The 14,054-nt window shown below is 43.1% G+C and overlaps 1 protein-coding gene across 1 annotated transcript; it reads right to left on the bottom strand.

The window, feature by feature from the left end:
* Positions 1-673: 673 nt before the first annotated feature.
* Positions 674-9,488, bottom strand: TRIM21 (tripartite motif containing 21). The gene is made up of 7 exons (XM_011984539.1): positions 9,422-9,488; positions 5,770-6,213; positions 5,399-5,494; positions 4,057-4,287; positions 2,718-2,740; positions 1,909-2,009; positions 674-1,614 (listed from the first exon to the last, which is right to left on the bottom strand). Exons 2-7 carry the CDS (start codon positions 6,175-6,177, stop codon positions 1,046-1,048), a joined length of 1,428 nt encoding a protein of 475 aa, XP_011839929.1. The 5' UTR covers positions 6,178-6,213; positions 9,422-9,488; the 3' UTR covers positions 674-1,045.
* Positions 9,489-14,054: the final 4,566 nt, after the last annotated feature.

Consider the following 14,054-nt stretch of genomic DNA (forward strand, 5'->3'; position numbering starts at 1 on the left):
CTGATCATTAAGAACAGGAGCCCCAACCCCCTGGCCGTGGACTGGTACAGGTCCATGGCTTGTTAGGAACCAGGCCACACAACAGGTGAGTAGCAGGTGAGCATTAGTCAGAAAACTTTGCCTAAGAAAGGTGCATTCCAGAGAGAAATATCATTAAAATTGGATATTCCAAGGGGCACAGGAGTTGGCCAGTTTTCTAGAAGAATACTCAAAGCATAGGGCAGCCCAGCCTTGACCTTGCAGGGACAGAGAGCTCCAGGAACTTTGATGTTATCACTCATCACTTACTGAGAACATGCACAGAAGGTGCTTCAGGTCCGTGAGGGTCAGAGATGCAGAGGTCCACAGAGCTACCCCAGCCTTAGGAGAACTTTGTGTTTCAAAAGCAGGTGTTCCATCATGGTAAGGAGGTAATATCCCCTCGGGCAGCGATCAGAGCCCAGATGGCCTTCTATCACCACAGCAGCTATGATGGGGAAGGCTGTAATGGGGAAGTACAGAAGATTCTTGACCTGGGTCTTCAGTCCAAGATCAAATATTTCAAATGGAGAAGAGGGGACAGCCCAGGCAGGAAAAAAACGTGCAATGTTAAAGACACGTTACTATTAATCATATTCAGAGTTATCAAGTATTTCAGGATTAAGGAACGAGGACTGAATGAGATAGACTGAGACACGGTTTTTTAAATTTTATTTTTTACTTTTAGGAAGTCTTTTTGCAAACCATACAAGATATAATAGAGATCTCACCAAAGATGACACCCTAGAGATGGAGAGGAGAAAACAAAACTTAAGTCCCATAAAGAAGGCAGAAACACGTTTTTGGTTGATCAAGATGAGTTTGGGCCAAATATAAGGAGGGAATCACAAAGTCATCTGGGGCAGGAATGTTGATGATGAAGTGACTTCCCTGCTAAAGCTCGCTTGCTGGGATCCAGATGCCTCTGCAGAGAGAAAGGTGGTTCAGAGTTCATGGGGAAAATAGGCAGGGTTTGTGGCTGAGAAGTGGTGCCAATGGGGAGAATGGCAGTGTCCAGAGAAAGCCATCAATAGTCAGTGGATCCTTGTGATCCAATATTCAGTGGACAGAGGGTTAGAGGGGCTGTGTTTCTTCCTCCGTCATTGAAACCAGGACTGAAGAAGGGCCGCAGAGGTCCTGTAAAGGCACATTCAGAGAAGGAGTAGATGAGGGAGCCATGGTCAGTGATGTTGTAGAAGGAGACCATGCCGGCCTCATAGTCCAGGAAAATCCCAATTTGGCATGGAGGCACCTGAAGGTGGAGGGGAGTCTGGGGGTAGGTGCCAGCCTCATATTTTTGTTTGTTCCACAACCAAATCGTCCAGAAGCCACTCTTGGAACTAAGCAAAAAGTGCCCCTTCCTGCGCACAGAGTCTCTGCAGACACCCAGGTCCCAGGCCTCCTTTCCTGTCACATCTACCTCCCAGTAATGTTTTCCAGAGTGGAAGTGCTGGGCACCCAGGACCATAGGATAACTATCAAATCTCTCTTCATTTCCAGGTATGCTCTGCTGGGTGTCTCCAAGCCTCACTTGTCTCCGATCTTCTGAAAGTATGAGCCATGGATTGGCTGTGTCTGGATCCAGAGTGATGTGGACTGCAGAGAGAGGACCATAGTCATGTCTTGCATGGGGGGAGTCATTAACTCTGTGCCTGTGGTGGGGGGATTTTGGGCAAGCATGAGGGGTCAACCTCCCTGTGTGAGGAAATGACCATCAGCCAGTTCTTGCCTTGGTCCTGACCTTTGAAGAAACCATCTTCCTTACCTCCATCTCTGCTCCCCCTGCTCTGACCTTCCATGTCTCCTCCAAGTTGCCATCCAGGCTCCCTGACCCTGGGATCTACTCTGCACCCCCATTATCCCCCGCAAAATTCCTAGAGCTTGCCTCACCTGCACATGTCCTCAGCATCTTCTTCAGCCCTGGCACATGGCACACACTCCTGAGTTCTGGAGAGGCAATATCCAGGCCCTTCAGGTTCCAGGACTCACTCCTGGGGGAAAGAGAGTTTGAGACTCCTGTCTCTTACTCCTATCCCAAACCCTAACACTATAACCTCCATTGTGGAGGACTCTGATAATTTAATTCAACTCAAATTTACAAACACTTCTGGTGTTCAAGTCTTCAGGGGTGGGTGTGAGAGGCAAACAATGCAGGATTTAGTTTCTACCCAGGAGTTCCTGGTTATAGGGCTCTGCAGCATGTGGACAGTCTGTCTCTCCTCTCTAAGCCTGAGGTCACCTGGCAAATGCATTCAATTTCATTTTATAGGCAATTCATCTGAGACAGGTTGAATCACTTCTGCAAGGAACCTCAAGGAGTCTTGCCCACACTGTGGGTCTGACTCATGGCTCTTTTTGGGAGGTAACTTGTTAGATTCCACTGAGAAAAGGAGTTCCAGCTGGCCATGCTCCAGTAGTCTGAATTCTGGAAAGACCCAGAACTTCCCAGGATTTCCCTGTTTGGCAGGGCTTTACTGTGTGAAGATGTTATGATCCAACTACTGTGGGCAATCACCAACTAAGATGTCCACTTATTAGCTTTCTGAGACCAGAAAATATTTTATAGACAATGAAGTCTTTGAGAATAGGAAGCCAGATGGGGAAAACTTCAGTGCATGTATTTCTAATTCAATAACCTTTGTCATAGGCATATATGCTTTCTGCTGGCCCCTCTTCTAAAAAAGAAAACTCCTCCTTACCTTTCCAGGACAATTATCACCTCCTGAGGAGAAAAGAGACACAGAGTAAGTTCTGGATTGCTGGATTGCCACTGAGACATTAGCCCTGTGGGTGATGTGATCCATCTGTGGTCCCTGGGGAACTGTTCCTTTCCTTCCTCTAGTCCAAAGCCCCAAAGATGATTCTGACCAGCTTGAAGCAGAAAGGATGTGTGGATGCTTGTGAGGTAACCAGAAGCCCAGCATGGATGTGACCTACAGCTGGGGAAGGATTATCAGTTTGAGGACTCTGACTCAAAGACCAGATTTTCTTCCCCCAGGGGAGAAAGAAAGGAGGGCAGAGAGGGCACATAGCCCAGCTTGGCTTAAGCCCAATCACAGGCAGAGAATGGCCAAGTTCAGGTATCTAGAAACTGCTCTGTTCCATTTGTGGGCTAGCATTGCTTGGGAAGGAAAGGTTGGTTAGTTAAAGTTCCCTTGGGTACTTAATGTTGCCCCTTCCTGTATGTGAAACCAAATCACTGAAAATACTTTTGTTATAGGGATTGGGAGCCATTACATGGGAGCTAGCAGGATCCTAGACTCAGTTAAAATTATGTTAGAAAGCGTGGTTCAAGGCCAGGCATGGTGGCTCACACCTGTAATCCCAGCACTTTGGGAGGCTGAGGTGGGCAGATCACCTGAGGTTGGGAGTTCAAGACCAGCCTGACCAACATGAAGAAACCCCATCTCTACTAGGGATGCAAAATTAGCCAGGTGTGGTGATGTAAGGCTGAGGCAGGAGAATCGCTTGAACCCGGGAGGTGGAGGTTGCAGTGAGGCAAGATGGCGCCATTGTACTCCAGCCCGGGCAACAAGAGTGAAACTCCATCTCAAAATAAATAAATAAATAAATAAATAAATAAATAAATAAATAAATAAATAAGAAAGCCTGGTTTGGGCAGAAGAGAGCCTGTCAAGTCAACCCAATACAATTAGGTTTTCTGCACACACCAGAAAGCAATGGCTCATGACCACGCTGAGTCACAGTGAACAGGGGTGAGGAAAGAACTGTAGAATGTTAGAACAGAAGGGACTTGTGAGACGATCTAGTCCATCATTTCGTACAGTGAGGCAAACATATCATTGGTAGATGCAAGATGATTCTAAGTGCAACATACATTGATTTTTAAAAAGGTCCTATACTTATTTTCATCTTTACTTTGTGCCTTGAATGCAAACCATTCATGGGTTTGAATTCTACTTTATTTAAGAACATTCCAGGGACCAGGTGTCCATTTATTCGAATGGCAGTTCCAGATAGCTCTGGTCTTTTTCAGTTATTTCCCGAATAGTAGAAGGGAACCCCTCCCTGTCTCACCTGCAGCAGTTCCAGTGCTGAGCCCTGGCGCCTTCTCTCTAGCTCTGAGATGAGCTCCTGCAGGGCCTGGCTCTGTTGGGCCAGTTCGGCCTCTTTCTCCCCTAGGATTCTCAGCTGCTCCCTCTCGTCCTTCTCCAGCTCCTGCAGCTGCCTCTGTTCTTCTTCAACCAGGAAGTTTTTTTGCTGCACAAACTCTGCGTGAATCCTAGATTTCTGTGTCTCCACCGTTTTCTTTAGTGTCAAGGGAAAGAGAGAGGTGGTTTTTACGAAAAGCTCCCAAACTTTGGGAATGGAGGTATTGGTACCTATTCCTATCCCCCAAAGACTCCACTCTGGTGTTGTCTGGGAAAACACACACACACACACACAAGCATGTGCACACACACACACAATTTTACTTGGGAGGTAGGTGAAGTTTCTGGGACAGTGAGGGGAATGGACTTGGTGAGGGCACATTGTAGCTGGCCTACAACCACAGCTACACGGATATACGGCATTGGGGACTTTTTCCAACCTCTCTTCCAAACCCAGTCACCACTCAAATGTGCCCCTGTGTCTTCCTGTCTCAGTGAGTTACTGAGGAAAAAAACACCTGTTCCCACCTCCAACAACCTCACAAAGCCAGGCTTACACCACCACCTCCAAGTCCTGGGAAAGGGGGCTTGGGGACATTCTTTGCTTTTCGTCTCCTGTTAGTAACTGGAAGGTCACTCGGTGACATGAGGGTCTGTTTTGTCACCACAACCCAACTCACACCCTACCTCAATCCCAAATGTTTCTTTTCTGGGATCTACTGGGGATGGGCTCCTTCCTCTCCCCTCTCATCCCCAACATGCTCCACGTCTCCTTGGAAATGATCAGTGCAGAACAAACATGGATTCTTCATTATATTTGGGACCAGAGATCTGGTCATGGTCAAGTAACCACCTGGTCAGATGGTTTCCTTAAGTCTATTCCTCACAGCCTTGTCATTTCCTGAAAGGCTTAGCTAGCAGTTGGGTTTCTCCTAGGGTATTTGTCTCAGACATCCAGGTGCTGATGCCGTCACACCTCTGAGACTAGACTCAGAGGAGCTCAAAACTTTAGGGTATAGCTAGATCCTCTCAGCACCTTCTTCCAGGATTCTTGATCTTCAGGCCTGATGGGGAGCTCCCCTTTGAACCTGCATCATTTTTATTCCCATCTATCTGTAAACCTAGAGAGCAGCTGCTTTCTGGAGAGTGAGGTGGACCAACTCTATCACAGCTCAGACAGGCACAGCTACAGTTAAGGCTGTGAGTTGAGGACCCTGGACCCTGCCCAACCTTCTAGCCTAAGATCCCCTTCAGGATGTCATTCTTGCCTTCCAGTCTGCTCTCTTCATTGCAATTTCCACTTCCAACTTCTCAGCCAACTCCTGCTTTCTTCTCAGTTCCCCTAATGCCACCTGGAGCTTCTCCTGCAGAGAAAGACAGCATATTAGTCCCCATGCAAACCAAGTAATAGGGTGGGGTAATCCTTGCAGCATTTTCTCATGCATATCTCCTATGCCTGGAGAATGAGGTTGGATTTAGCTTATAATTCTCCTTCTACATTAGACATGGAGAGAGGTAAACTCCTCCTTTCTCTAACCCCTCCAATCCAGAGGTGGTCCTCTCCCATTCCCTGCTCTGAAAGCAAAGCACTCACCAGGGCCCATCTTCTTTCCTCTTGTTTGTGTCTCTAAGGCCTCACCTGGTACTCCTGTGCAGCCTCCTCAAGAGGGACCATGGCGTGGTCACGGTGTTTCCGAGATTGGGCACACACCCAGCAAAGGGCCTTCCCATCTTTCTCACAGAACAGGTGAAGTCTCTCTCCATGCACTGCACACTGTTCCTCCTGTGCACCCTCTCTGGCTTCCTGGCTGATTTCTCTAAGGTTGTCCACCATGTTGGCTAGTTGTCGATTGGGGCGGAGATTCCTGAGCAGAAAGTGCTGCCGGCACACAGGACAGACGCTGCCCCCATCTTTCCCAACCTGAGAGATGCATTCCTGGCAGAAGCTGTGGCCACACTCGATGCTCACAGGCTCCACGAAGGGGTCCAGGCAGATAGGGCACGTGACCTCCTCCCACATCATTGTCAAGCGTGCTGCTGAAGCCATTGTCAAGCGTACTGTTAAGCCCTTTAGTAGGGCTGGCTGGGAGGAAAAAGAAAGGGAAAAGAAAATATGAGAAAGTCTGTATAAGAAAAACAAAAAGTCAACATAATCCCTATCAAAATACCAATGACATTCTTCACAAAAATAGGAAAAAAAATCCTAAAATTTATATGGAATTACAAAAGACTCAGAATAGCCAAAGCTATCCTGAGCAAAAAGAACAAAACTGGAGGAATCACATCATCTGATGTCAAATTATACTGTAGAGCGAAAGTAACCCAAACAGCATGGTACTGGCATAAAAACAGACACATAGACCAGTAGAATAAAGAACCCAGAACAAATCTGTACATCCACAGTGAGCTCATTTTCAACAAAGGTACCAAGAACATACAATGAGGAAAGGACAGTCTCTTCAAAAAATGCTGCTGGGAAAACTGGATATCCACGTGTGGAAGAATGAAACTACACCCCTATATCTCACCATATACAGAAATCAAATCAAAATGGATTAAAGACTTAAATCTAAGGGCTCAAACTATTAAACTATTACAAGAAAACATTGGGAAAACTCTCCAGGACATTGGACTGGGCAAAGATTTCTTTCAAATACCCCACAAGCACAGGCAGCCAAAGCAAACTTGGACAAATGGGATCACATCATGTTGAAAAGGCGCTGCACAGCAAAGGAAACAATACACAAAGTGAAGAGACAACCCACAGAATTGGAGTAAATATTTGCAAACTATCCATCTGACAAAAGGTGAATAACCAGAATATATAAGGAACTCAAACCACTCTATAGGAAAAAAAATAATAATCTGATTCAAAAATGGACAAAAGATCTGAATAGACATTTCTCAAAAGAAGACACACAAATGACAAACAGGCATATGAACAGTTGTTCAACATCATTATCGGAAAAATGCAAATCAAAACTACAATGAGATATAATCTCATCTCAGTTAAAATGCCTTTTATCTAAAAGACAGGCTATAACAAATGCTGGGGAGGGTGTGGAGAAAAGGGTACACTCACGCGCTATTGGTGGGAAGGTAAATTAGTACAATCACTACAGAGAACAGTTTGGAGGTTCTTCAAAAAACTGAAAATAGGGCTACCATATGATCCAGCAATCCCACTGCTAGTATATACCCCAAAGAAAGGAAATCAGTATATCAAAGAGATATCTACATTCCCACGTTTACTGCAGCATGTTTCACAATAGCCAAGATTTGGAAGCAATCTAAGTGTCCATCAACAGATAAATGGATAAAGAAAATGTGGTACATATGCACAATGGAGTACTATTCAGTCATAAAATATAATGAGATCCTGTCATTCACAACAACATGAATGGAACTGGAGGTCATTATGTTAAGTGAAATAAGCTAGGCACCAAAAGACAAACATTGTATGTTCTCACTCATTTGTAGAAGCTAAAAATTAAAACAATTGAACTCATGGAGTTAGATAAAATAGAAAGATGGTTACCAGAGGCTGGGAAGAGTAGCAGGGAGGGTGTGTGTGTGTTGGGGAAGGTGGGATGGTTAATGAGTACAAAAGTGGAGTGAATTAGATCTAGTATTTGATAGCACGATAGAGTGACTATAGTCAATAATTTAATTGTACACTGAAAAATAAGAGTATAATTGCATAGTTTGTATCACAGATGATCAATGCTTGAGGTGATGGATGCCCTATTTACCTGGATGTGATTATGACACATTGTATACCTGTATCAAAATATTCCATATACCCCATAAATATACCTATTATGTGCCCACAAAAGTTAAAAATAAACTAAAAAAAGATGAAAAACAAAATGACACAAAGAAAAATAAAAAATAAAAATAAAAATAATGGGTCAGGCACGGCGGCTCATACCTGTAACCCCAGCACTTTGGGAGGCTGAGGTGGGTGGATCACCTTAGGTCAGGAGTTCAGTTCAAGACCAGCCTGACCAATATGGTAAAACTCCGTCTCTACGAAAAATACAAAAATTAGCTGAGAGTGGTGGTGAGCGCTTGTAATCCCAGCTACTCAGGAGGCTGAGGCAGAAGAATTGCTTAAACCTGGGAGGCAGAGGTTACAGCGAGCCGAGATTCTGCCATTGCACTCCAGCCTGGGCAACAGAGTGAGACTTCCTCTCAATAAATAAATAAATAAATAAATAAAAGGCATAAAATTAATGGCAAAACAATTAATGTCAAAAACAGTAATTACTTTTACACCAATCAAATAGTTTGTTGAGTAAGTTTATTCTTGTTCTGAATAACAAGAACTCCTCCATTGTTTGGTCCATTGATCCAGTGAGACAGAAGGAGACACTGAGTCCCTAAAAGAGGGAGTGAAAATTGGCAAGAACCTCATAAAGCTGTTGACAGTTCTACTCTCATCATGTCCATTCCTGCTTAAACCCTCAGTGCTCATTCATCTCCTGTCTGGTGCCAACAGGCCTCCATGCTGCTGAGAAATTATAGCTACTTTTTACCATGTACCTTCCATGTGCCAGACATACTTCATGCTTTGAATATATCTTCATTAATACTTCCTATAACGGCAGAAGTCAGGTGTATATAGGTATGTAGGTGTATACGTATATACACAAGCATGTGTATATGTATGTATACACACAGAGCAACAGGAACTGTGGCCAGCACTCCCTGGGCTCTTTTCTCAGCTGCTCCAAACTTAGTTTAGTTCCTGACAACACTTATTCTAGGGCAAAGAATAATTTTGAAGGCCTATACATTTCTGGTTGAACATCCTAAACAGCCTTCCCTCTCACCTCTGGAGGACTTTTGGACCTGGGAATCTCCAGAATTGCAGACCTCCCCGACATGAGCTCCCTACCGTCCTGGCTAGGCTGTAGTCCTGGCTCTCCCAGCCGCACCCAGCCTTCATCCCAGGTCACGTGCCAGCATCGGGGCAGCCGGGCCCCTTCCCCTTCTGGGTAACTCGGCAGTCACGTCCACAACCCAGCCTCCTCCCAGGTAGGGGGCAGCCGGGTCCCTTCCCCTTCTGGGTAACTCGGCAGTCATGTCCACACCCCAGCCTCCTCCCAGGTAGGGGGCCAGCGCCGGAAGCACAGCTGGTCTTGGGTTGAGGGATCCCTGGTGGGAGAAGGGGCAAATGGGACCGGCTCAAGGATGGAGACTGGTTGAAGGGGCTGGGCAACCCTGGGGCAGGGGAGAGAGGTCCCCTAGGAGGGCAGGGGTCCCTTGATCTAGTGGGGTTCACTCACCTTTACAGGGGACTCAACGCTGGTAGCCAGCTCCCTATTTCACTTTCAGTTTCCGCTCAGAGGCAAGTCTGAGAGGAAAGGGGAGGGAGGAGGAGGAGCCGTGGGAGGAGTGAGGGAGGAGCAGTGGGAGGAGCAGAGCCTTGAAAGCCTTGTGTGGAGAAATGCGGCTGAGAAGCAAGAGAGGTGGGAGGAGAGAAGGTAGAGAGGTGAGAGGAGAGAAGTCAGAGTTGGACTGGGGGAGGCTTCAGAGGCTCTGGACGCCCAGGGGGCTTCTCTGAGACTGGTAAGGAGTGGAAACTCAGTAGCCCGTGGTCCTGGGTGCGCGCTCCCTCCCATGTCTTCATTATCCGGTTTGGTAAAATATCTACATGACGGGGGAGTCCGGGCTACTTTCTTTGACACTGGTCATCACCCCACACCTAGATGCTATGTCCATGTCTGGAAGCTGCTTTTAAGGAAGTTTTTGATGCAGAGGAGTGGCCGGTGCTGTTCCTCGCGTGCCACCATCTGCTTACTTCCAGAAGCTAATTATTTTCATGTGACTGATGTGACTAATATTTTTTTAACACTTGCAGGTGAGTGATTTATTTCACATGACCCCAAGGTAAGTGTCCTACCAGTGAGTGGTGAGAAGGGAATTGACATTTGACAACCAACTGTGTTCTTGTCACTGAGCTAGGGACATTCTCAGGTTATATTATTTTTATTTTTAATCGTAAAACATACAGAATATAAAATTTACCAAAGTAATTTTTTAATTTTCAATTTTGTGTGTCTATAGTAGGTGTATATATTTATGGGGTACATGAGATATTTTGATGCAGGTAGAGCATACAATCCGTAATAATCACTTCAGGGTAAGTGGGGTATCTGTCCATCACCTCAAGCATTTATCATTTGTGTTATATACAATCCAATTACATGCTTTTAGTTATTTTAAAATGATAAATTATTGACTCTATTTATCTTGTTATGCTATAAAACACTAGATCTTATTCATTCTATGTCATGTATTTTTGAACCCATTAATCATCCCCTGCACCCTTGCCCCACTACCCTTCCCAGACTTTGGTAACCATCATCCTCTCTATCTTAATGAATTCAATTGTTTTAATTTTTAGCTTCCACAAACAAGTGAGAACATAACTGTTTGTTTGTTTGCCTGTGCTTGGTTTATTTTACCTAACATAATAATCTCCAATTCCATCCATCTTGTAGCAAATGAAAATTTCTTCTTTTTATGGCTGAAGAGTACTCCATTGTGTATGTGTACCATACTTTCCTTATCCATTTATCTGTTGATGGACACTTATATTGCTTCCAAATCTTGGCTACTGTGAATAGTGCTGCAGTAAACATGGGAGTGCAGATATCTCTTTGATATACTGATTTCCTTTCTCTTGGGTATATATCTAACAGTATTTCTTCTGGGTATATATCTAGCAGTATCCAATAGGATTGCTAGATCATATGGTAGCTCTATTTTTAGTTGTTTTTTGAGGAACCTTCAAACTGTTCGCTTTAGTGATTGTACTAATTTCCATTCCCATTTACAGTGTATGAGGGTTCCCTTTTCTACATATCCTTGCCAGCATTTGTTATTGCCTTTCTTTTGGATAAAAGTCATTTTAACTGAGGTGAAATAATATCTCATTGTAGTTTTGATTTGCGTTTCTCTGATGATCAGTGGTGTTGAGCACATTTTCATATACCCATTTGCCACTTGTATGTCTTCTTGTGAGAAATGTCTGTTCAGATCTTTTGTCCATTTTTGAATCAGATTATTGTATTTTTTTCCTATAGAGTTGAGGTCCTTATATATTATGATTATTAATCTCTTGTCAGATGGATAGTTTGCAAATATTTACTCCAATTCTGTGGGTTGTCTCTCCACTTCATTGTTTCCTTTGCTGTGCAGAAGCTTTTTAACTTGATGTGATCTCATTTGTCCAGTTTTGCTTTGGTTGCCTGTGCTTATGCAATATTTGAAAGAAATCTTTGCCCAGTCCAATGTCCTGGAGAGTTTCCCCAGTGTTTTCTTGTAGTAGTTTAATAGTCTGAGGCCTTAGATTTAAGTCTTTAATCCATTTTGATTTGAGTTTTGTATATAGTAAGAGACAGGGTTGTAGTTTCATTCTTCTGCATGTGGATATCTAGTTTTCCCAGCAGCATTTATTGAAGAGACTGTCCTTTCCTCATTGTATGTTCTTGGCACCTTTGTTGAAAGTGAGTTCACTGTAGATGTGTGGATTCGTTTCTGGGTTCTCTATTCTTTTCTATTGGTCTATGTGTCTTTTTTAATGGCATTACGGTGATGTTTTGTTTACTATAGCTCTATAGTATAATTTGAAGTCAGAAAATGTGATTCCTCCAGTTTTGTTCTTTTTGCTCAGGATAGCTTTGACTATTCTGGGTCTTTTGTAATTCCATATAAGTTTTAGAATTTTTTTTTCTATTTCTGTGAGGAATGTCATTGATATTTTGATAGGGATTGCATTGAATCTGTAGATTACTTTCGGTATTATGGACAGTTTAACAATAGTGATTCTTCCAATCCATGAACGTGGAATTTTTTTTAAAACTCTTTGAGTCCTCTTCAACATCTTGCATTAATGTTTTTCTAGCTTTCATTATAGAGATGTTTCACTTTTTTGGTTAAGTTTATTCCTAGTTATTTAATTTTACTTGTAGCTATTGTAAATGAGATTACTTTTATTTCCTTTTCAGATTATTTGCTCCTGGCATGTAGAAATGCTACTGATTTTTGTATGTTGATTTTGTATTTTACAACTTTTCTGAATTTGTTTCCTCAAAAAACTATTAGAAATGACAATCTTTAGACTTTCCCAAATATAAGATCATATTGTCTGAAATCAAGGATAATTTGACTTCTTCCTTCCCATTGTGGAAGCCCTTAATTTCCTTCTCTTGTTTGATGGCTGTAGCTAGGACTTCCAGTACTATGTTGAATAACAGTGGTGAAAGTGGGCATCCTTGTTTTGTTCCAGATCTTAGAGGAAAGGCTTTCAGTTTTTCCCCATTCAGTATGATATTAGCTGTGGGTCTGTCATATATGGCTTTTATTATGTTTAGGTATATTTCTTCTACACTAGGTTTTTCAAGCTTTTTTTTTTTTTATGGTGATGTTGAATTTTACCAAATGCTTTTTCAGCATCAGTTAAAATGAACATATGGTTTTTGTCCTTCATTCTGTTGATATGATGTATCACCTTGTTTGATGTGTATGCTGAACCCTCCTTTTATCTCTGAGCCACCTCAACCATTTTTAAGGTGTGCAGTTCAACAGCTTTAGGTATACTCATATTATTGTGCTGCTACCACCACCGTCCATCTTCATCTTCAGAACTTTTTTTTTTCTCCTCCCAAGATGGACCTCCCAAAGTGCTGGGATTACAGGCATGAGTCACAGTGCCCAGCCCTTCGGAACTTTATCATCCTAAACCACATTCCACACTCATTAAACAACAACTCCTCATTTTGTCCTCCTCCACAGCCCCTGGCACCCACCATTCTATTTTCTTTATTAATTTGACTATTCTAGGTGCCTCATAAGTGGAATTATAATGTATTTGTTCATTTACGACTGACTTATTACAGTTACACAAAGTTCTCAAAGTCCATCCATGTTATAGCACGTGTTAGAATTTCCTACCTTTTTCAAAAGGAGGGGAAATGTATACCACATTTTGTTTATGTATTTATCTGTGGACACTTAGGTTGCTTCTACCTTTTGGTTATTGTCAATAATGCTGCTATGTCAGGTTATATTTTGTTTAAGCCACACAACCATTGGGTGACTTTGAGGTTATCATACTTGTGTTACAGGGGAGGACACTGAAGCTAAATGGAGTGAAGTGACTGGCTTGTGGTGACAGATAGACATAGGTGCATGAGAGTTAAAGGTCCAGGGAAGACCCTCATTTTAATGACATCCTAGAGAAAACAGACTGCCCTGTCGGTTTAAGCAGACGCTGTAGGGCAGCTGGTAGGGATGTAGCCATGAACTTCAGGGAAGAGGAGAAAGTTTGGAGAGGCTAGAATTCTCAACTCATTCCAACTCAGATATCCTGTCTTTTTATTTATTTTTATCTCTTATAATGTAAGGTAAAAACATCAGTTGAACTTTCCTTGATATTGATTATGGATTTAGAAAACTGAAAAACACTTCATGCTTTGATATTTCCAGTTCTCTTAAGAGAATTTTTGCTCATTGAAAGGCTATCAGGTGACAGCTAAGGTTCATATTGTACTGCTGTACTCAGATTTGATTCCAGGAACATGAAGAATCCCAGAAAGCAGAATGGAAACAGAATAAAACAACAACCACAACAACCACAACAAATGAAGGAGACCTGTATCTGAATTTGCCGACACTCAGAAAATGACTGCTTCACATCCCTGCAGACCCTTTGTGTTTCTTGCAGGCACTGAGTAAGCCATTGTTGGGAGGGGTAGAGAAGAACAAGGGTCTCATAATAAGGCATGGATTCAGTGATGATTCTGCGAGTTACTAGGTGCCCATCTTTCTAAGCTTCAGTGTACTCATATATTAAATAGAGGTATAAACACATACACCACAGAGTTGATTTGATAATGTTCAATAATATAGAGA

Source organism: Mandrillus leucophaeus, unplaced genomic scaffold, assembly GCF_000951045.1.
Source record: "Mandrillus leucophaeus isolate KB7577 unplaced genomic scaffold, Mleu.le_1.0 Scaffold1065, whole genome shotgun sequence".
NCBI classification, from domain to species: Eukaryota; Metazoa; Chordata; class Mammalia; order Primates; family Cercopithecidae; genus Mandrillus; species Mandrillus leucophaeus.

Excerpts from the sequence above, each read along its gene's own strand:
- TRIM21 (XM_011984539.1), bottom strand. The coding sequence starts at position 6,177 with ATGGCTTCAGCAGCACGCTTGACAATGATGTGGGAGGAGGTCACGTGC. Across the intron at positions 5,495-5,769 it reads AGGCTGCACAGGAGTACCAG|GAGAAGCTCCAGGTGGCATT; the intron begins GTGAGGCCTTAG and ends CTTTCTCTGCAG. Across the intron at positions 1,615-1,908 it reads GATGCTGAGGACATGTGCAG|TCCACATCACTCTGGATCCA; the intron begins GTGAGGCAAGCT and ends CTCTCTCTGCAG.